The sequence below is a fragment of the Carcharhinus amblyrhynchos genome, chromosome 5 (genome assembly GCF_965287045.1).
Source record: "Carcharhinus amblyrhynchos chromosome 5, sCarAmb.v2.hapA, whole genome shotgun sequence".
NCBI lineage: Eukaryota > Metazoa > Chordata > Chondrichthyes > Carcharhiniformes > Carcharhinidae > Carcharhinus > Carcharhinus amblyrhynchos.
In genome coordinates, this window is record NC_137328.1 from 75,720,197 (window position 1) to 75,744,646 (window position 24,450).

The window sequence follows — 24,450 nt, forward strand, 5'->3', positions numbered from 1 at the left end:
CTCGGGCAGGATTAGGCCTCCACCCCTGCCCTCCGACTGGTGTAAATTCCCGCTCCCATTGTCCTGCCCATTTGCTGACAATACATAATTTGAAGGACAGGCAAACAGTGATGATTCCAATCAACTACAACAGGACATTGATGGGCAAGCAGAATGGTCAGACAATTGGCAGACAGTATTTGACACATAGACAGGGAATTTCCTGATATTGGCAGAAGCCAATGTCAAGTGAGGTAAACAGCACTGAAGCCGCCAACAGCAATAGCAGATTTCTTTGCATATAGTGCAGCATTTCTATAAAAAAAATGTTCATGTCACGTTTATACAACGTATCACTGGTGGGGTGGCCTCTGCCCCGCCAGCAGCCTAGACATGCGAGGATTGGGATGCCATTTTTAAAGGCCACCCCAGCAGAGCAACCAGTTCACCCCTCTGGCACTGCCCAGGCACTACCAGACATTCCCTATGGCACCAGCTTGGCATTGCATAGGCACTGCACTGGCAAAGCCAGGGCAACACTGGGACTAACCAGGCACCCCAGTACTATCTGGTAATCTTCCTGCTACCACCTTAACGTAATCCCGGCATTTTGTGGGCCTTCCTCCTGCACTTCTGGCACTACCTGGCAATCTCACTGGCACTGCTGGGCAGTGCCCAGAAATTACCTGTTCCCTCTGAGTAGTGCACTCACCTGGGCTCCCAGGTGCATGTCTTTGGATACCAGTTATGATTAATGCCGTTCTACAATTGAATTTTCTGCTACGGCTGAGGTGTATGATTCTGGTTTAGGAGCCTCATAATCATATGTTAATTTATTATAATGATGCTCTGACCATCACTGATGGAGGGAGGGCGTAATTGAGTGATACTTTCACACCAATATTTTCTGTTCCTGTTGCTGAACCCCACCTGATGCAAACAGGAATGGAAAACCCCAGTGATAGACATATGAGGCGACGTGTTTTGTCAGAGGGATATGGAGATGCAATATGGATTTAATGGCACAGTTCCATAGAATGTGCAGGGGCAGAGGAATCTCGAGGTTCATGTGCATAGATCTTTGAAGGCATAGAGTCATAGAAGGTTACAGCACGGAAACAGGCTCTTTGCCCCAACTCGCTCATGCTGCCCTTTTTTTTTAAACTGCTAAGCTAGTCTCAATTGCCTGCATTTGGCCCATATCCCTCTATATCCATCTTACCCATGTAACTATCTAAATGCTTATTAAAAGACAAAGTTGTATCTGCCTCTACTACTACCTCTGGCAGCTTGTTCCAGATACTCACCACCCTCTGTGAAAAATTTGCCCCTTTGGACCCTTTTGTACCTCTCCCCTCTCACCTTAAACCTATGCCCTATCATTTTTGACTCCCCTAACTTTGGGAAAAGATGTGTACTATCTAGCTGATCTATGCCCTTCATTATTTTATCGACCTCTATAAGATCACCCCTAAACCTCCGACATTGCAGGGAAAAATTCCCAATCTATCCGGCCTCTCCTTATAATTCAAACCATCAAGTCCTGGTAGCATCCTAATAAATCTTTTCTGCTCTCTTTCTAGTTTAACAATATCCTTTCTATAATAGGGTGACCAGAACTATGTACAGTATTCCACATGTGGCCTTACTAATGTCTTGTACAATTTCAACAAAACGTCCCAACTCCTGTATTCAGTATTCTGACCAATGAAACCAAGCATGCCGAATGCCTTCTTCACTACCCCGTCCACCTGTGACTCCACTTTCAAGGAGCTATGAACCCTGACATCTCTTTGTTCTATAACTCTCCCTAATGTCCTATCATAAACTGAGTAAGTCCTGCATTATAAGAACATAAGAAATAGGAGCAGGAGTAGGCCATCTAGCCATTCGAGCCTGACCCGCCATTCAATAAGATCATGGCTGATGTGTCGTGTCTCAGTTCCCATTCCCGCCCTCTCCCCATAACCCTTAATCCCCTTGCCTACCAAAAACCTATCAACCCGCATCCTAAATATATTTAGCGAGGCAGCCTCCACCACTTCAATGGGCAGAGAATTCCAGAGATTCACCACCCTTTGAGTGAAGAAGTTCCTCCTCAACTCCGTTCTAAACTGCCCCCCCTTTATCTTGAGGCTGTACCCCCTAGTCCTACTGTCCTTTCTGAGCGGGAAGAGCCTCTCCACCTCTATCCCATCCATCATCTTATACGTCTCAATGAGATCTCCCCTCATTCTTCTAAACTCTAACGAGTACAAGCCCAGTTTATTCAGCCTCTCCTCATAGTTCAACCCCCTCAACTCCAGTATCAGCCTAGTAAACCTCCTCTGCACTCCCTCCAAGGCCAAAATATCCTTGCGTAAGTGCGGCGACCAAAACTGCACACAGTACTCCAGCTGCGGCCTCACCAGTGCCCTGTACAGTTGCAGCAAGACCTCCCTACTTTTATATTCAATCCCCCTCGCTATGAAGGCCAGCATTCCATTCGCCTTCCTGACCACCTGCTGCACCCGCAGGTTGGGGTTTTGCAACTCACGCACAAGGACCCCGAGGTCCCTCTGCACCGTCGTATGCTGCAGTTTTTCGCCATGTAAGTAATAGTCCTTCCTACCATTATTCCTACCAAAGAGGACAACTTCACACTTGCCAACATTAAATTCCATTTGCCAGTTCCTGGCCCATTCGCCCAGCCTATCTAGATCCCTCTGCAGATTTTCCACACCCTCCGCACAATTTTCCGTTCCACCAATCTTGGTGTCATCAGCAAATTTCGACACCATACACTCGGTTCCCTCCTCCAGATCATCTATATAAATGGTAAATAGCTGAGGCCCCAGCACCGACCCCTGGGGCACTCCACTAGTCACCAACCGCCAATCCGAATAGCACCCATTGACCCCCGCTCTCTGCCTCCTATTTGACAGCCAATCCCCTATCCACGCTAACACCCTACCGCCAACTCCATGCCCCCCGACCTTCTGTAATAACCTCTTGTGTGGCACCTTATCAAACGCCTTCTGAAAATCAAGAAACACTACATCCACCGGCTCTCCTCTATCCACCGCCCTAGACACATTCTCATAGAACTCCAATAAATTCGTCAGACATGACTTCCCCTTAACGAAACCGTGCTGCGTCTGCTCTATCAAACAATTCTCCTCAAGATGCCTCGCTATTTTCTCCTTGATCATGGATTCTAACATTTTACCTACAAAAGACGTTAAACTAACCGGCCTATAATTCCCTGCCTTTTGCCTGCCACCCTTCTTAAACAACGGCGTAACATTAGCCGTTTTCCGATCTTCTGGCACTTCCCCGGAATCCAGCGACGTTTGGAAAATAATCACCAAGGCATCCACTATCACCTCCACCATTTCTTTCAGAACCCTTGGATGCATTCCATCCAGTCCTGGGGACTTGTCCACAATCAGTCCCTCCAGTCTTTCGAGCACTGCCTCTCTAGTAACAATAATGTCCTAACAATAATTACCTCACATTTATCTAAATTAAACTCCGTCTGCCAATCATCACTCTACTGGTCCAAATCTCATTGCAATCCTAAATAACCTTCTTCACTATCCACTATGCCACCAATCTTGGTGTCATCTGCAAATTTACTAACCATGCGTCCTAAATTCTCATCTAAATCATTAATATAAATGACAAATAACAGCGGACCCAGCATCAATCCCTGAGGCACGTTGCTGGTCACAGGCCTCCAGTTTGAAAAACAACCCTCTACAACCACTCTCTGGTTTCTGTCTTCAAGCCAATTTTATATCCATTTGACTATCTCACCCTGGATCCTGTGAGATTTAACCTCATGCAACAACCTACTATGAGATGATCCAGTAACCTCTGCTAGACGTGCCGGATCACCGACACGGTTGCCATCTTCTTACATGAGAACACCATACACCAGGTACACAGTGCATACTCCTGTGACTCAGTCAACATTGTCTTCCTGATATGCTGCAGAAGGGATGTCCCAAGGCACAGTGCATTGGCGAGACCATGCAAATGCTAGGACAACAGATGAATGCTTTATGTAACAACAGCAACATAAAAGAAAATATCCTTGCACACAAATTAATGTCATTTTACAACTGCACAGATTGTGAATTAATTGCTACTTCAGAAGTGGAGGTGAGGAGACATGGATCATACCTACAGAAACACATACCAATGGTCAATTTATGAAAAGTAGGAAAGATGCAAGAAAAATTTGTGAAAAGTCTCACCTAAATTCCTCTCAAGCCACTGATGTCCTTCAAACAACTGGTCAATCATCGCATATATATGTGTATTAGCCTCATCAGTCATGACCCAGCCTCCTGTTGTTATTTCAAACTGGCCCAGTTCACAGAGCCTGGAAAGAAAATAAACTGAAAGTTTTACAATTTCACTCAAAAAGACACATTGTGAAAATGCAATGATGTTTCATTGACTATGGCATAAATAAACTATTTGGGGATTAAGAAATATTCATAACATGTTAAAATAGCTAGTGCACTTAATTTCATTTTTAAAACTGTTTCATTGTGAAAACAAAGTAATCCTTAAATTGTCAATTTTATTTTGCAATCCAGTGCAAACAAAAAGTTTTAGCAAAAGTAGCAGGAGTATTCTTGAAAATAGTCCCAAATTTAATAGAGAAAAATAATATGCTCATCATAACTTTATTCAACATTTAAAAAAAGATCTTTCTCCTCCTTGCTAAGCCACTTGGAGATCAGGAATAGATTTTACTCTGACAAACTCATACAACTAGATTGATGAGCCACATGATGATAGACCTACAGACAAAAAATAATCTACTGTATCACCCCACAAGGAGCACTTCAAATAGCCAGGTCCATAATTTTAAAAGGATTAAGAATTTTCAACTAGTAGTTGAATACTGATTCTTCAGTAGAAAATTGAACATAAAGGCCAGGATTCTTCCAAAAAGAATTCTAAGTGCCAAATTCATGTAAAAGCTGGAGTAACTCCCCTTGGTTTTTTTAGCAGGGCTTTCAAAGTGAATCTCTCACACTCTGAGAACTGCAGGTGCCTCATGGAGATTCACACTGAAAATCAGAGGTAGGGCCTATTCCTGCTCGAGAGGCTGGCAGCACAGCGCTCAGCAGGCCACTGCACATGTGCCAATCTGTCACAATGGAAATCAGTGCATGCGCAGTGGCCTCACAATGCCAGTCTCCTGATCACTGTCCAGCCTTGCAACCTCACATCACCGTTCCCACCCACCCCCCCACCCCCATAGTTAGCCTTCCAGATGTCTTTGGGCCAGCCTCGATCCTCCTCACCCTTGCCCCCACCCAGACTGCTTTGATATCCCATCCCTACAGCCAGCAGTGCCAATTTTCCTCCCCCTCTCCCCCCACCCCTGATTGCTGTCCTCCCTCCCTCTGCCACTGGTCCCAAGTGCAGACTGGCAGCAGGAAACCCCACCCATACTCATCCCCCCCATACAGGCACCACCCCAATAGTTCTCCCTCTGGCTCCATCCCCTTGGCAGTGCCAAGGTGTCCCATGGGCATTGCCACTTTGCCCCTTGGCCCCTAGCACTGCCCAGGGGCATCTTCCCCCTGTCCCTGACCTCCTGGAGGGTCCAGAGCCTTCCTTCACTCCAGAGGGGTTGGGTCACAAGCTTCCCATTAGTGGACAGCTGATATAAACCCCGCTGGAGTGAACAACTCCTAGGAGGGGGGAGAGGCTAAGGGGCTCAGGGGCTTCAGTCCCAGGCCCACTAATGAGATTAAAATACAGATTTAAATATTTAAACCAGCTTCCCACCAATTTCCAGCAAGGAACTGATGCCGCCAGAAATCCGGGGACCAGAGACGCATGGAGGCCGTGGCACCCAGGGGGCAGCCCACTAAACAGCCTCCGCTTCTGTCTCCTGACCTGCTGTGCTGCTAGAGCAGGCTGGGAGAATCACCCCCAAAAAATCTGTCCAAGCTACACACATAGCAGAGAGGTAATAAATAGTTTTTTTTGTGTGCTAACAAATCTAAAACAGAATTAGATACAAGTGGAAGAATTTACAATTTATCTAGTAACATCTATTTGACTAACAATATAAAATAAAAAATCTGATTGGTTCAGTATATTAAAATCCACACAGACGTAAGAAATAGCATACTTAATCATGGTAATGATAGAGTTAAGAGCATACACTGCAGCATTGAACGCTATAAACACATGATAAATGAAGTCCACCCATGAGGTTTGGATATTTTCAACTTGATCTCTTATCACAGATATTAAAAAAAACCCATACACTGCAGCCCATTTATGAAAATCAACTATCAAAAAGCAAGACGAAATAAACAAATGGTCATTTGCGTAAGCGTTTAAAGAAACATATTCATTTTATTAAAATCTTTATACCCTGTTACATGTCAAGTTGTCTTGTGGAGATTACAACATAAATTGCTTGCACAGCAAAATCTAATGATGCCTGCACAATAGTGCCTGCACTTTTAATGGAGATTTCTTATTAATGTGACAGCCTAGTGTACTAGAAAAATATAACTGCTCGAGTCTGTATGTCGATGCGAAACAAACATCATCCTTCACTCAGAGCAGGGGGATGTGTTCAATGCCATGCAGCCTGCCAGATGGACTGGATGGCTGTGAGCCCACAAAGCAATGCACGGGGGACAGTCTAGCTACACCTGAGGATTAACTGAGCAGTGATTTAACGTTTGGAGGGATGGTAGCAATGAGCTCTCTGATGGCTGCTGCTGGAATAACCTATTAGCACTGGTTAGTCTGGAAAGTGAAACCATTTCTGCCCAGTCAGTATGCAGAGATTAATATTTTTGTTCTGATTGGCCCTCAGGAGTTAACCCTTAGGATTATCAGAGCTAAGGCCAAGACTCAGTTTTAGGTGTCAGGGTGGTAGCTAGTGCCTTGGAAGCAAGGGGCCCCCAGGGACCCCAACACCTGCATGTCCAGTTCTTGTGTTATTCCCCACCCTTCCCAATGCACACCTCACCGTCTGTGTCCAGGTGCAATAATAAAACGCAAGTCTCTCATGAATGATCCCCCGTGGTCCAATGGGCAAGGGAAGACAGTCTGAGACCGATGGCCAGCTACGAGTCAGAGGTGGCGAGGACAAAAATCAAGGAGCATCCTGGGATGGAAATTGATATTAGTGGGTATGTGAGAGCTGCAGTAAATGTCCCTTGGCTTACTGCTCCCAGATAAAGACGGCCAATGAGTCTGGGCATGATAATGATCTGTTGGTGGAAAACACATCTCTCTCTATTTATTCCCTTGCGGGTTTGTTGATGATTTTGGTTTGGTGCCAGGAGAGCAAGAAGTCATTCTGATCACAGGGATGGAGGGGAAGAGACTCCAGCATCAACGTGTGGCTATACAAATGCTGGAACATCACCATGAGGACCGGGGGGCCACAGGCCAAGATCAGTGGCCAGAGGATGCACCAGCCAGGAAGAGAGCTTAAAGGTGAAGCTGACAGTTGAGAGTTTACCCGTCATCAGCTCTCATTCACTGAGCTTACTGGCAACATGTACCACCGGAGACTCTGGCTTACCAAGGAGACAGTGAGGCACCTTTGCCATGTCCTCGCAGATGTGATGCCACATGGTCCAGGAAGACATCTGTTGCCGGCAGCCATGAAGGTCATGGCAGCGCCAAAATCCTAAGCCTCTGGATCTGTCCAGAGCTCCACTGGGGTCACTGTTTAAAAATAAGGCGTCATTCATTTAAGACAAAGATAAGAATTTTCTTCTCTCAGAAAGTCATGACTCTCTGGAACACTCTTCTTCGAAAGACAGTGAAAGCAAAGTCTTTGAATTTTTTAAGGCAGAATTAGATAAATTCTTGATTAACAAGGTGGTGAAAGGTTATTGGGAGCATGCAGGAATGTGGGGTTGAGAATACAGTCAGATCAGCCGTAATCTTACTAAGTGGCGGAGCCAAGTGATTTACTCCTCCTCCTAATTCACGCATAAATACATGGCAGATGAAACTGAATGCAGGGGAGTGTTAATTACACATTTTGATCGGAAATACAGAATAAAGGATGTTATACTAAAGCGAGTGCAGAAGCAGAGGGACCATGGAATATATGTGCATAAATCATTGAAGGTGGCAGTGGCACCATGTGCAAAATGTACTATAGCCAATTTCATAAGGTTCCTTTCTGAACATCCTCCCAACTTGCAACCTCTACCACTGAACACCACCATTTGCAAGTTTCTCTCCATGTCACACATAATTTCGACTTGGAACTATATTGCCATTCCTGTACTATCACTGGCTCAAAATTCTGGAAATCCCTCTCTAACACCACTCTGGCTACACTGAATGGTTTGAGGTGGCTCACCATTGCCTTCTCAATTCGCAATGGGTAATAATTGTTGCCCTGGTCAGTGATAGGTACTTCCCATGAATGAATAAAAAGCTTTAAGTTTGAGCAGCATTTTAAACTATTCTATCTTCTTGATCTCCATCTATCTCCACCTTAATAGACACTGAGAACCACTTCATTTTCCTGATGTACTGTGACCTTCTCCAACCCATTACCCTTGCAGACAAACTTTTATTTGCCTTTTTATTGTACTGTGTATACACCTCTCTCCTTCTAACTCTGCTCTACCTTCTATTTCACCACAACTCCGCTCTACCTTTCCCTCCCCTAAACCTTTACCCTCCCCTTTGGCATATTCTCACCTCAGTAATACATACAAATTAGGGTACTAATTGAAGTTACACACGAAACAGACAGGTTGTGCCAAATAGCCTGGTTCTCTTATAATTTACAAATAATCTATAACAGTGACAAGGAGTTGCATTTAGAAATAGTAGATATCTCAAAACACTTCACTGGAGAATTATTAGACAAAATGTGAAAGTAAGGCGCATGCAAAGAATTTGGACAAGTTACTGAAAGCCTGATCAAATTGATAGGTTTTAATAAATCGAACAGGATAAGCTGTTCGATTTATTCCTTGCTGGTTTTTAAGGTGGGCTAAAGACAGTCGAGCTTCCCAACAATGTCAGAGACTCTATTTACATACATTAGTATTTCATGCACGTTCATTCAAAAGCCACCTCACCGGAACTAGGCTCCCCTCCAAACTACCTTCCTTGTCACTAAGAATTTAGGATATTTAATTTTAGACTGTGTATAGGTGGCACGAAACTGGCAAGCTTCACCTCTCCTGTGGCTTTAAGGTCTGTAGATGTCGCTCCTTCCTTCTTGGGAACTTCACGTAGCTTCACTCATATTGAGTGTCATTAGCAAAAACCAAGACTGAACAAGGGACGCAGGTGAAGGCTGGGAAGATGGTGTGTTAAGATACAAGGGTGCAGTGTGGCATTTACAGGGGAGGCAGACTTGCAGAATAAGGGAGTGGAGAGTGCCTGGATTGGGGATGGAGGGCAAATTTCCAGAGCCCTTCAAGTATGGATGATAGGAGGGAACAATCATTGTCAGTAAGGGGAGAGAAATGTTGTAGGGTGGCAGGTCCACAGTGAGAGTCTGGTGGGTGAAAGTCAATGGGGTGCGTTGAGGGGCACAAGACAGGTTACCTGGAATGGAAAGGGGCAGGAATCAGGCTGTGCCTAACGGTAAAGTCTTTTGGCTCTGAGGGAGGAAGGGCATGTGGATGTGGATCGTGATAGGGTTCATGGTAATGAAGGGTGGTTCAAGGGTGACTGAAGATGAGGAATGGTGTTAGTAGGTGGATCTACGGTGATGGAGAACATTGACCGCTGACAGAGGAGGGTGGTAGAGGGAGTATGAAAGATGATGAACATTTTTCAAACTGATCCTGATCATGCAGTTAGTGACATCCCTTGAGGTAGGAGGAGGGTCTTTTTGGATGGGTAGAGTTCAAAGCACATGTTCAACTAAAGGGACTTCTTAATAATCATGAGGCAATGGAGGTCAAAGATACTCACTCATGTTCTCCTCTTAATGGTGAAGCCAACAAGGCAGCAGGTTGTTTCCAACTCATGGCATTTTATATCAGAGATCCCAGCAAGAGATGAAGGTGCCATTAATTCTGTGATCTTTGCCATCAGCCACAGTCAGAGGCAGGGATGAATGGAAGGAGGGAGATGGAATACCTCCAAGGATCACAGCTATTGGAGGACAGCCAAATCACAACCCCAAATTTTCATCCTCCTGGTTGAATGGTCATGGCTGACAAGGGATCAAACAGTTCATCTTTCAATGCTGCCAAGGCAATTTTTTTTTTAGAGTTTTGAGGGCAGTGGAGACAAGTGGAAAAGTGTCAGCATGAGACTTCTTGCACATGGCTCTGATTACCTTGGTCAAAGAACAATGTTTCCATACGCAATCATGTATAAATGTGAGGAACACCCATCTGTGGTCCGCTTGGATGTCCTTTACCTTGAAGGGTTGGGGTGAGGATGCCACATCGAGACAGAAGCAAAGTGAACCGCTTAGCACTTGCCTGCTGTTTTGAGATGGAGAGAAACCACAAAGGATATGCTCACTTATGCATCACTACACCTCATTCATGCACCCGCTGAGGTGTTGATGCTGAAGGAAACCAACCCTGTCTTGGTAATGGTCTACATCCAGATGAGGAGCACGAGGGCCATCACAGGTTGACACAGGGCCAGGAGGAGCAAAGGCCTGAGCATCATCACCTTGCCACAAGGTTCATCAAGCTCCTTGCGAGTACATAATTAAGTTGCTTAAAATCAGAAGATCATGTCTGATCACCTGTCCTGCAGCCTAATGAAAATCCCACTAAGTTTCTTGCTCAGCACTAGATTTGTCTCTGGAATGAAAAATGCCACCCTTGAAGAATTGGCATTTTGCCAATTTGCCTCAATAGGAACACTGAGGTACGGGTGCACAAGAACATGTATTTTTTAAATTAAAAATAGATACTTATCCAAAGTAAGAGGCTTTTGATGTCTGTGATAATTCTGGTGAATACTTTTTAAAAAAATGTACACATAAAGGAAGCACTGCAGCAGAATCTTTATGATGCATTATTCTGTGTAACATCACATATTTCGCACAAGTGAAGAGGAGGTATTTTATTGGGAATGGAGATGAAAGTGAGTAGTGAGTTTTTGCAGGCCCATGTAGTAAAATACCATAGCATCCAACAGATCGTGAATAATTCTGGGAGTTCCACCAGTTTTATTATGCTGTTTAATGGACAACAAAACCTGTGAGCACATAGCCAGTAAGTAGTTGCAAAACTATCCAATAACATTTCCATTGAAATACGTGACCTGTTAACTCTAATCTCATCGATCACCCAATCAAGATTCTGAGAAATCTATTGAACAAGTTGTAAAATGTCAGAAACCAATATGACAGAAAATAAATTGCAATTTTTAGCCTGGGGCAAATGCATAGAACTATATTATAGTATTGCACTGAAATTTTTTTTTTGTAATTGCTAACCTTTTGACAGCATCTTTCTTCTGGCTATCTATCGTGCTCCACCATTTTGAGAAGTATGAAATCTCAGACCAGATAAATTTCCTGCGAACATCTTCCTGTAGCTTCACCACCATATTGTTCAGGATATGCTGGGTCTGATCTCTGTAGTATTCATCAAATGTTTTTAGCCAACCTGGTAACAATTAATAACATGAATATCTTAAAATGTTATTAATTTCAATTCTGCATTTTTCTAACGTTCTGGATATTCACTAATATTCTTAACAGTTTATAAGCAGGATTGATAGGGGAAACCCTTCTCTTTCACTCTGTCCACAGCAGCTATTTGACTCCGGTTGGAGTCATGGTGCCTTACATTCATAATTTCTACCATAGATGCTTAAATCTCTAACAGGTTCCTTAACAAAATTAGCTATCATATATTTTGTTTCTTCATCCAAAACATTAATGTAACTCAAATAATCTGATAACATTAGATCCTATCAGTTTGCAAGAAATTGCAAGGCTAGCATTACAGTTTAGCACTTAGCAATACTCATCATTATTAATAATCAGCTATGGAGCAGTGGCAGCACTCTCCACTCTCACTCAAAAGATTGTGTGTTCAAATCCTACTAATCAGATGAAAACTTCTGTTTTGCAAAAATATGTTTTGTTCACAAATTATCTAAAAAAAATTACAGAACATTCCAAAAATGGCCATCAGAGACAGTGCAATGATATTCAAGTTTTCTACAAAGATCACGATGCACTCTGAGATGCTTCAACACAATTGTGATACATGTGATATTCCTTTCATACATTCAATGCGAGTCATACACCCAAGGGAGTCCATTTCCAGCCCCTTGGTGCACTTTGGTTGAAAGGTATTAGACAGTGAATTTTCCCCACTGCGCTTCTGCAGCAGCTGCCCCAAGCTTTAATGCATCCCTCAGCATGCAATCCTAGACTTTGGAACGTGGCAGTCTGCAGCAATCTGTCAGGAACAATGCTTTGTATTGGCAGACCAACAGGTTTTGGGCAGCCCAAACAGCTTTCACCGAGTTGATGACTCTCCAGCAGCAGTTAATATTTTTCTCAGACTGCATCCCTGGAAACAGCTTGTAGATCATCAAGTTCTCACCAACCACCTCATCTCTCTTCAGGCCTTGTTTGCAAAAGCACATAAACATCTCATCCAGGCTGGTACTCCACTGTAGAAGTTCTGCACCGTCAGAGGTAACAATGTTTAAACAAGGCACATTAAACAAAGACATTGCTATGTACCAACTGGCTGCCATTTATTATAACAGTAGCTACATATTAAAACAAAGCACGTCATCAAATGTAAGATCATGAGCACACTACATTAATACAAGTTCTTACTTTACAAATAAGTTAAATCAAAATACTGTGTTTGCAATCAAACATGATTAATCCTGGAAAATGTCCAAATGAGAATTATTTCAATCCAATTTTTTTTTTTAAAAAATCACTAAATCACAGTATGTCCTATGCAAATATTGAAAATAATTTGGACAATATAGTGAACTCATTATGTTTCTAAATGCCGAGAAAATGGCAATAAAAATCTTTGTAATCAAGGACAAAAAGCAAGGTTGCATATCAAAAGTCACCCTGTAACCCAAGCAAACAGGAACTGTACTCAATATTGAACTCAAATGAGAAGAGAAAGCAATGTAAACTAATATACTCTTCCTCATGTTTCTAATGGCAACAAGGCATCATTCACATCTTCTCACAAAAATCGTTTTATGACAAAATAATAAAAACTACCATACATCTGTTCTGGTCAATTACCTTTCATCAGTTTTAAAATGACCTGAAACATTAGGCAGGATCTTCAGCTCTGAAGTTTAAGTTCAGTGTTGGATACGGAAGTACATGTGACTCCCAAAGGGGTGGGAGGGCGGGACAGCTGAGCATATACAATCTTGGGCAGGATTTTACAGTCTCACTCGAATGAGATCAGAAATTCCCACCCGAGGTCAATGGCCATTTCTGTTGTCTGCCCCTCACTCATCCCGATTCCATGGTGGTAGAATTCTAGCACTTGTGCACAGCACAGCAAATTTTATGGTGGGGGTGAGCAGGTGGTTGCCCATCCATTACCTCATGGGATCAAAGGCCCAGGAGGCATATTTAATGAGTACCTGAAGAGCCTCCCTCCTCTCCTAGATTAGCCTGCCTCCGAAGTCTAGCCTCCATTCCAACATACTCCCCATTCGAGCTTTCCGGTAGCTTGTGTTCCTAGCGCTCTAGACGGGTTAAGCTGTGAGCGGTCCCCAATAAGGTGAAAACAGTGTCTACTGATTTCAAAGTCATAGAAGAAGTGAAGTTCATCAGATGTATAGCACTTGTATACAATTGTAAACCTGAAGGTTTAATTTTCCACTGTCAGGAAACTTAATTTGGAGGAGGAATTGAATTACAACAAGGTGGTCTTTTATTGAGCATGCACAGTAAGAAATTTCACAACACCAGGTTAAAGTCCAACAGATTTATTTGGCAGCCAATGCCACTAGCGCTGGCTGCCCCTTCATCAGCTGAGTGGGAATTCTGTTCACAAACAGGGCATATAAAGGCACAAACTCAATTTACGAATAATCATTGCAATGTGAGTCTTTACAGGTAATCAAGTCTTAAAGGTACAGACAATGTGAATGGAGAGAGCATTAAGCACAGGTTAAAGAGATGTGTATTTTCTCCAGACAGGACAGTTAATGAGATTTTGCAAGTCCAGGCAAGTCGTGGGGGTTACAGATAGTATGACATGAACCCAAGATCCCGGTTGAAGCCATCCTCATGTGTGCAGAACTTGGCTATCAGTCTCTGCTCAGCGACTTTGCGCTGTCATGTGACGTGAAGGCAGCCTTGGAGAATGCTTACCCAAAGATCAGAAGCCGACTGCCCGTGACCACTGAAGTGTTCCCCAACAGGAAGAGAACACTCTTGTCTGGTGATTGTCGAGCGGTGTTCATTCATCTGTTGTTGTAGCGTTTGCATGGTCTCCCAAATGTACCATGCCTCAGGACATCCTTTCCTGCAGCGTATAGGTAGACAACGTTGGCCAAGTTGCAAGAGTATGTACTGTGTACCTGGTGGATGGTGTTCTCACATGAGATGACGGCATCTGTATTGATGATCCGGCACGTCTTGCAGAGGTTGCTGTGGCAGGGTTGTGTGGTGTCATAGTCACTGTTCTCCTAAAGGTGGTCTCTAAACAGTGGTCTGTTTGAAGTTGTGCGGTTGTTTGAAGGTAAGAAGCGGGGGTGTGGGGATGGTCTTGGCGAGATGCTCGTCTTCATCAATGATACGTTGAAGGCTTCGGACAAGATGTCGTAGATTCTCCATTCCGGAGAAGTACTATGTCCCGAGTTTGTCTTCTGAAGAGGTCGGTACGATTTTTTGCTGTGATGTGATGGAACTGTCGATCAATGAGTTGAACACTATATCCTGTTCTTATGAGGGCATTTTACAGCGTCTGGAGATGTCTGTTGCGATCCTCCTCATCTGAGCAGATCCTGTGTATACGGAGAGCTTGTCCGTGGGGATGGCTTCTTTAACGTGTTTAGGTGGAAGCTGGAGAAGTGAAGCATCATGAAGTTATCTGTGGGCTTGTGGTACAGTGAGGTGCTGAGGTGACCGTCCTTAATGGAGATGCGTGCGTCCAAGAATGCAACAATTCTGGAGGGTAGTCCATGGTGAGTCTGATGGTGGGATGGAACTTGTTGATGTCATCATATAGTTGTTTCAGGGATTGTTCACTATGAGTCCAAAGGAAGAAAATGTCATCGATGTACCTAGCGTGTAGCATTGGTTGAAGGTCCTGTGCAGTGAAGAAATCTTGTTTGAACCTGTGCATGAAGATATTGGCATGCTGAGGTGTGAATTTGGTCCCCATGGCTATTCCATGAGTCTGGATGAAGAACTGGTTGTTGAAGGTGAAGACATTGTGGTCCAGGATGAAGCGGATGTGTTGTAAAATTGCGTCTGGAAACTAGCAGTTGTTGGCATTGAGTACTGAGGCAGTTGCAGCAATGCCATCGTTGTGGGAGATGCTGATGTAGAGTGCTGTCACAATGGATGTCTTGGCACGGGACTCTAGTTTGGTCAGGTTCTGTCTTTTGGCATCTTTGATGAATCTCCTTAGATTATTTCTGGCTTTCTTGTATAAGTCAGAGATTCCAGATTTGAACACCTCAGACCTAGACTTCAGCAGCAGTGGATATCCCTGTTCATCCATCGTTTCCAGTTGGGAAACAAGCCGATTTTCCTCTTTGGCGCATAATGCCTTCTTTCCTCTTTTATATTTCTCCAATACACAATTTTGGGATTAAAGTTTAAAATAGAGAGCTCTGAGGAAGAGGGATAAAAATATTGCAAGGGAAATACATTTTTTCTATTCCCCTTAGATTCTTCAAAGATTTCTGCTGCAAAAGTGTTCGTATACAAGCTTTTTTGGCTGTCATTATGCATGTGTTTTCTTAAAAAGAAAGCTTTGATGTATAGAAAAGATTGATACTCAGTTGATCGAGAAGAGCCCAACTTTCCAGGCTTTGAAATTAGTTTAATATCAGCCACTGGAGGTGGAGGATAGGTGGATGAATGAAGAAAAACTGTTTGATTGCTGTTGGTTTCTTGGTCACCTGTCCAGCACCCAGTCTCCCGATTTTTAATATTGTTTAGTGGAGGCATAGATTAAGACCAGGATGTTCCAGCCCCATTGTGGTGGGACCCACTACGGGACATTGCTGGCCGAGCCAAAAGCTAGCGGCAGATGGAACCAGATAATCCTGCCTTGAATTTTCAAATTCCTACTTCAACAACAGTTTGGTTTCTAACTTAAATCCTTAGCTCTAACAAGTCCCTGAAAGCCAAAAATAGCCCCCAAAAATCAAAAGCTAGCTCTTCTACTGACATACTTGCAAATAATGTAATTGCTCCTTTTGATGATTTTGAAATATTCTCCTCAAACTCTATTTTTGCATTTTTTTCTCGAGTTTTTTTTAAGTTTGCTCATTTGAGTATAGTTTTTTAATTATAATTTCATTATTCACAAAGGCCTCCTTCCACTTTCCTGTTTTCTAATTTCTTTAATTATCCATGGCATCCTAAAACTGCTAGTAAGTTCCTCATTCCAATTTAACTGTTTCTTGCAAAGCAAATACAAAATGGTATCAAATTAGCCCAAGCTTAAAAGAACCAGCTATATTAACTCTGTAAAAACAGGAATAGAGAAGTTTTTGGGTACCCTATAATGGGTGGTCCATCTCCTAATTCCTCAGATCTCTACCACTGACAAGGCTCAAATTAGGATAGTGATGAAAAACCCCCTACATGGCATCATCCACAGGAAAACACAAGAAACATGGCATCTTGTAAGATACAGCAGCTCACACATTTGGCCTTTGCACCATTAAACTCAATATCCAGTCCATTTACCAGCAGTGATGATATCCATCACATTCTTAACTTAAGCCGAACAAATGGTGGAGATGTGAAGGATCTGGGGGCAGCCCACTCATTACAGGATGCACTTCAATTTTTCCATGTTCATTGCCACTAAGAACAACGTTATGAAGATATATAAAAATTACTTGTTAATGTAATCGGTTAGACATACGTATGATTCGATCTTTTTTGAAAAGAACACTTTTCCTAAGCAAAGGACACTGGCTTATAGCAATGACGATGTTGCATTTGCAAAGGACATTGGATTGATTTTATGGAGACAATGAGTCTCTGGAGCTCTCAGAGAGAAGTCGCATAATTCACTGAGCGTAAAGAAAATACTGTATTTTCATATATCCGAGAGCTGCCTCAGGAGCAACAGTCTTATCTCTTGTGATTTCTAAAGGTAGGACAGTCAATGAGCAATGACAGATTCAATAAGATATTCAATTCCTGCCAACTAATATACTCCTGAGAGGAAAAACATCAATGGCTAAGCAAGAAAGTTAAAGATAAATAAAGTCGAAAACTAGGGCATAGCATATTGCAAAGGTCAGTGACAGGCTGGGACATTGTGAAACTTTTAAAGATCAATAAAGGTTACTAAAAAACTAATATAAAGGCCAAGATAAATTACAAAAGAAAACTAGTGCAATATATAAAAAAAGTAGCAAAAGCTTCTAAAAGGGAATAAAATATAAATTATAAATTTTATATAAAAGGGAAGAGAGTAGCTTGGAGGATGTGGTCCCTCGGGGGATGAGACTGTGGAGTTAAAGTGGGGAACACAGCAGTGGCAGAGATAATAAATAAGTATTTTATCTCAGTTTTTATGGTGGAGGACACTAGTACCATCCCAATAGTAACCGGTAATGCAGAAGTTATAGAAAAGGAGGAACTTGGAACAATTATCATCATTAGAGAAAAAGTACTGAGTGAATTATTGGGATTGAAGGCAGACAAGTCCCCAGGGCCTGATGGCCTACATCCTAGGGTCTTAAAGGAAGCAGCAACAGAGATAATGGATCCATTGGTTATGGTATTTCAAAATTTCCTGAATGTGGGAAAGCTTCCAGTGTAAAGAAAGGCTACATGACTTGAGTGGACATTTTGAAGTCTCTATATTCTTTTTGAGAACTTAAAAACCCACAAACTGCTAACAATACCCAACCAGAAAGAACTCCAGCAGCCCTGAGCTGAGAAAGCAACTGGCTGTGACCTCTCAACTCCTCAAAGCTTGTTGGATTTTAAAAATCTCATCATTATTTGTCAAGACGCGTAAGCAGAGAGCCATTGTGCTGAAGTGTCATTCATTTCAAGGTTTTTTATGTTGGTGTGTCCAGCCAGAAACTCAACTGGACCTAAATCCACAATCAATAAAGATTACTTAACAATGACCCACATTAATGAAAACAACAGTGGCACACCTAAACCTGCCAAACCTCCTTATTGACATTGGGGAATTGCTCCAAAACTGGGAGAGCTGTATCACAGTCAAACAAGAGCCTGATAGTGTCATATTCAAGAAGTCATACCGAACAAACAATTTCCTAGACACCCCCAGATACATTTTGGCCTATCGGCAGGAAAGAGCCAGCAGGTGTGACACCACAGTGATATACATCAGAAGGGAGGTGCCCTGAGAGTTCTCAACATCATTGTCGACCCCAAAAAGTCTCATAGCATCAGTTCAAACATTGGAAAGGAAACCTCCTGTTGATTACAACCGACTAACCCCCTGCCTAGCTGATAAATCAGTACTTCTCCATTTTGAACATCACTTGGAGAAAGCACTGAGGGTGGCAAAGACACAGAATGTACTCTGGGTGGGACACTTCAATCTCCATCACCAAGAGTGACTCGGTAGCACACTATTGACTGAACTGGTCAAGTCCAAAAAGGGCCTAATTACTGCACTGGGTCTGTAGCAGGTGACATGGGGAAAACATACTCGACCCCCTCCTCACCAATCTACCTGTCAACAATGAATCTGACCATGATTACTCTGGTCAGAATGATCACTGCACAGTCCTTCTGGAACCAAGTCCTGTTTTTATATTAAAGATACCCTTGATCATGTTGTGTTCTACTTTCATGTGCTAGTATCATTGTGCCACATGGGATAGATTTTGAAAAGATCGAGAAACTCGAGACTAGGCATCCATGAGGCTCTGTGGGCCATAGGTTGAGAGGCAGTAGGTTTAAACCTGAGATGAGGAGGACTCCTCCTCACAGACGGTGATGAATTTGTCGAACTCGCTGTCCTGTGGCAGAGTAGAATCTGAATTGTTGAATGGTTTCAAAAAGGAGATAGATATATTTCTAATTTTAAAAAATGGGATAAAGGGATATGGGCAACAGGTGGGGAGATGGAGTTGAGACCAGGGAAAGATCAGCCATGATCTGATTGAATGGCGGAGTGGGCCCGAAGGCTGAATTTACCTACTTCTATTCCTATGTTCTATCAACAGTGACAGAATTATATTCAACAACAATCTGCAACCTCACGACCTGACATATCCCCTGGTATATCTCCCTTTTACCATTATTATCAAGCGAGGGGATCAAGCCTGGTTCAATGAAAAGTACAGAAGAGCATGTGTGGAGCAGCATGAGATAGACCTAATAAAGGAGCAACATAGCACTATTTGCATGTTGCTCAGCAGGGAAGGCATGCAAATAGACTGAGCTAAGAGATGCCACAACCAACAGATTAGATATAAATTCTGCAGTCCTGCCACATCATGGGAAAGGAAACTTCCTGTTGATTATAACCTATGGTGAATGGTGGAATTAAATAACTAACTGGAGAAGAAGGCACCACAAATATTCTTATCATCAATAAATATTAGTGCAAAAGATGCAAAATGTCCAAGCACTAGGATCCCTGTATGTTGAAGCTTCTGGCCAGGAAGATGAAGCAGATAGTGTTTCGGACACCTTTTCTCGCCCCTTCTTTATGTTACAGAAGTGGGCAGTGCAGTCCTGAAAAGAGCTCTCAGTCACTCAGGGGACAGCTGAGTTCCAGTTCCAGTTCCACTTTCATCCAGTGAAATATTTCCCTATGGCTTGAGTCACTTGGTGTGTCAGGTTCACAGCTACATCTCCCAGTGAATCACACCTGCTGTCACTTTACTCGCTCATCACCACAGGACTTGTGACAGATTTCTTTTAATCATTCATGGGACATGGGTGTTGCTGGCTGACCAGCATTTACTGCCCATCCTTAGTTGTTCTTGAAAAGGTGGTGGTGAGCTGCCTTCTTGAAACGCTGCAGATTGATGATGGATGTCAGATGATAGAAAGATGATGAATATGACTTGCGTGTGAAATAGGGTCATAATGAAGAAGAGTTGCACATCATCGGTCTCACTCTCATGTCCTGATCTTTCTTTGTTCAGTGGAAAAACAAGTCCAAATGACTGGAGATAGATCCCTAGGTGATGAGGATACCTTCTATTTTGTCAAGCTCTAGGCGTTTCAAAACATGGCGCTGACATGCCTTCAAAATTGCTGGACCTTAAATTGGCCTCAACCATCCAGTTTGCCAAAACCAATTTTCACATGCTAGAGTGGAAGGCCTGATGGCTCATTTTGTTTTGGCCTGCCCGTGAAAGTGGTCAAGCAGCGTGTGACCGCTGTTGTATACTAACAATTATTTAGTATCACAGATGAGGATTGCTTGAAGGTGAAGCCCAGTAAAGATGAGCCACTCCAAAGAATGCCTATGAGAGGTGCTATCTCTCTTACATACTGGTAACAATTTATCATCTATTGAAAGAGCCCTGACTTATCCTCCCAGTCTCATGTGAAACATTACAGAGCATGTTTTCAAAATCACCTGGAAACTGTATCTATTAGCTGACACTTTAAAGTATTTCAGTGGGTTTGTAAGCAATAGCCATGTTGTTCTAAAACCATATTAACTCCAGTATTCCTAATGACCTCCATGCTCTTTAAATATTAACTTACATGAAAACTATCACCCTGTTAGAAGACATGTAAGCAGTCAGATCTCGAATAAAAAGGAAATGTCACAAAATGGTTACACTTCACACCCCTATGACTTAATCAACACCAGTTTCCATTCAGCATTGCAAATCTCATGTAAAATTGCCTTTTTCTGCTGAAAAAAAACAAGTTAAATTATAACAATTACTAATAACTAACTTCATAATTTCTAGACAGTTATGAAGATGTTCCAACCCTTAAAATGTCTATTGCTCACCAGGATCATTGTGTGAATGGGGCACAACAAAAACCTGTAGAGGCTCATCATCCCATTCGTGGTCATTGTAAGTGATATCAAAGCCCTGTTTCCAAACGCCACCGTCTGGGTTGTCAAAGGGGAGAATATTGTAGATATCTAACATCTAGAAGAAAACAGAAATAGTCAGACATAAATTGATAATTAATTGGACAGAAGAGATAAGGAAAGACATTGAAGTTCCTACAAAATATTCAGGGCTGCTTCCTAACAGGCTATGTAACAGACCTAACAAGGGAAAATTCTCTCTTGGATCTTCAAAAGGATTGAACCAAAGCAGATAAGGGAAGTAAAAGTAGGGGAACAGCTAGGCAATAATAACTGTGATATAATATGCTTTTAGATAATGTAGCGAAGGACATAAGTATTTTAGAAACTAGGTTAGGAGATTGAAGGAAAGTTGATTTTGAGAGGCTGAGATTAGAACTTGAGAAAATATGCATAACAATACTGTCAATGATGTGGGATAACAATGGCAAACATTTAAAATTGTGTTCAGAGTGCAAGAAAATATGTTCCATTCAAACAAAAGAACAAATTAAATTTTAGTGAACGTCCACGGATCAAAAAAGTCTTAGGGGGACAATTGGGGGGTTAGGAAAGAAGCATACATTAAGTATACAGAAAGGAGAGGTGCGCATAATCAGACAGAATACAAAGAGATTAAACAAAAAGTTGGTAAACAATTAGGAAAACAAAGAGGAACTGGGAAATTAAATTAGCAAGGAACATTAAAATGTTTTCAGACACATCAGTAAAAATGGAGGGCTGCAATGCAAATAGGACCATTAAGAGGTAGACAAAATATCTCAGGTGATGATAAAGGAACAGCAGAAATATCAAATATTTTTGATTTGATTTGTCACATGTATTCATATACAGTGAAAAGAATTGCTTCTTGCACACTACACAGACAAAGCATACCATACATGGAGAAGATGATGTGGAGAAGCTGGCATTGGACTGGGATGGGTGCAGTAAGAAGTCTCACAACACCAGATTAAAGTGCAACAGATATATTTAGTAGCATGAGCTTTCAGAGCGCTGCTCCTTCATCAGGCGAGTGGAGAGTTGGGTTCACAAACGGGGCATATATAGACACAGACTCAATTGCATGATAATGGTTAGAATGCAAGTCTTAACAGTCTTAACAAGTGTACATGGAGAAGGAAAGAAGAGAGTGCAGAATGTAGTGTTACAGTCGTAGTTAGGGTGTAGAAAAAGATCAACTTAAGAAGTAAGTCCATTCAAAATTTTGATGGCAGCAGGGAAGAAGCTGTTCTTGAGTTGGTTGGTATGTTTCCAGAATTTTATATCTGTTTCTCGACAGAAGATGGAAGAAACTATGTTCAGGGTGTGTGAGGTCCTTAATTTTGCTGGCTGCTTTTCTGAGGTAGAGGAAAGTGTAGACAGTGTCAAGGGAGACTGGTTTGAGTGATGGGCTAGGCTACATTTACAACCCTTTGTAGTTTCTTGTGGTCTTGGACAGAGCAGGAGCCATACCAAGCTGTGATATGACCAGAAAACATGCTTTCTATGGTGCATCTGAAAGAGTTTGTGTGAATTGTAGCAGACATGTCAAATTTCTTTGGTCTTCTGAGAAAGTAGAGTGAGCTTTCTTAACTATAGTGTCAGCATGGGGGAACCAGGACAGGTTGTTGGTGATCTGGATACCTAAAAGCTCTCCATTGTTTCTACTTCATCCCCATTGATGAAGACAGGGGCATGTCCTTCACTATGCTTCCTGAAGTTGATGACTTTCTCCATTTTGTTGACATTGGGGGAGAGATTTATCATCACGCCAGTTCACCAGTTTCTCTGTCTCACTCCTGTATTCCATCTCGTCATTGTGTGAGATCCAGCCCACTACAGTGGTGTCATCAGCAAACTTGAAAATCGAGTTGGAGGGGAATTTCGCCACACATGAGTATAGTAGGGGGCTGAGGACACAGGTCTGTGGGGCATTGGTGTTGAGAATGTGTGTGGAGGAGATGTAGTTGTTTATTCTTACGATTGTGGTCTGTGGGTTAAGAAGTTCAGTCGCAGAGGGAGGAGCTGAGGCCACGGAGTTTGGAGATGAGTTTCATATGAATAATAGTGCCGAAGACTGAGCTGTAGTCAATAAATAGGAGTCTGACATAGGTGTCTTTGTTATCTAGGTGTTCCAGGGTTGAGTGCAGGGCCATGGAGATGGTGTCCGTTGTGGACATGTTGTGGCAGTAGATGAACTGTAGTGGATCCAGGCAATCTGGGAGGCCTGAATTGATTCATGCCATGACTTTCAAAGCACTTCATAATGATGAATGTCAGAGCTACTGGATGATAGTCATTAAGGCACGCTGCCTGGCTTTTCTTTGCTACTGGGATGATGGTCATTTTTTTGAAGCAGACACAGACCTCAGATTGTTGTAAAGAGAGGTTGAATATGTCAGCGAATACCCGCACCAGCTGGTCAACGCGGGATCTGTGTCCTTGTCCGGGTACCCCATCTGGGCCAGTTGTTTTCTGTGGGTTGACTTTCAAGGAGGCTGCTCTGATGTCTGCTCTGATATCTGATGTTTATTTACCAGTGAGAAAGAACAGGTAGGCGTGACATTGAATAATAGGATGAGAAAAGAAAAGGGACGTATTGAATAATCTAATCAAACTCAAAGAGGATAAAGTCATGGTCTGGATGGATTATACTTTAAATAATCTAGGAAAATTATATCAGAGGCATAACTACTCATTTTTAATAATTCATTAGAAAAAAAGTGTAGTACCAGAGGACAGACGAATAGATAGCTAATGTAATTCCTATATTTAAGGAGAGTAAAATATGTCCAGGGAATTATAGTCAGGTTAACATCAGTGTTAGGAAAAATAATGGAATTGCAAATAGAAATTAAAGATTATAACAATTTATTAAATGGCGGAGGCTACTCATGCTCTTTGTTTATATGTTCTTAAAAATTTACTCGAACTTTTGCTTGACAAAGAGACTAACCAATAGTAATGCAGCAGATACCATTTATTTGGATTTTCAAAAGACTTTCCATAATGTGCCTAATAACATACCAATCAATATGATCAGAGAATGTGGAAGCAGCATCTTGATCCTTCTGGAACATCACTTCCCATCTTCTGCCACTCTGAATGACTGCTCTTACTTCCACTTACTGCTCTATGTCTTCAAGACTGAGGCAGAAAGTGGAATCAAAGGACGTTGTTCGGAGAAATAGAAGGTGAAACATTCTCACCTTCTGTTCCACAAGGATCTGCATTGAGTTCACAGCTGTTCATAATTTACATAAACAGTTTGACCTTCGAATCAAAAAGT

At 42.3% G+C, this 24,450-nt stretch overlaps 1 protein-coding gene across 2 annotated transcripts in view; it reads right to left on the reverse strand.

The window, feature by feature from the left end:
* The window catches only part of man2a1 (mannosidase, alpha, class 2A, member 1), a 172,154-nt gene that overhangs the window by 117,112 nt on the left and 30,592 nt on the right, over positions 1–24,450 (reverse strand). For both annotated transcript variants that reach the window (XM_080189037.1, XM_080189035.1), the window contains exons 3-5: positions 21,093–21,237; positions 11,411–11,582; positions 4,221–4,348 (exon numbers count right to left, since the gene is read on the reverse strand). In XM_080189037.1, the coding sequence (XP_080045163.1) occupies positions 4,221–4,348; positions 11,411–11,582; positions 21,093–21,237 (445 nt within the window). The remainder of the gene's footprint in view (positions 1–4,220; positions 4,349–11,410; positions 11,583–21,092; positions 21,238–24,450) is intronic.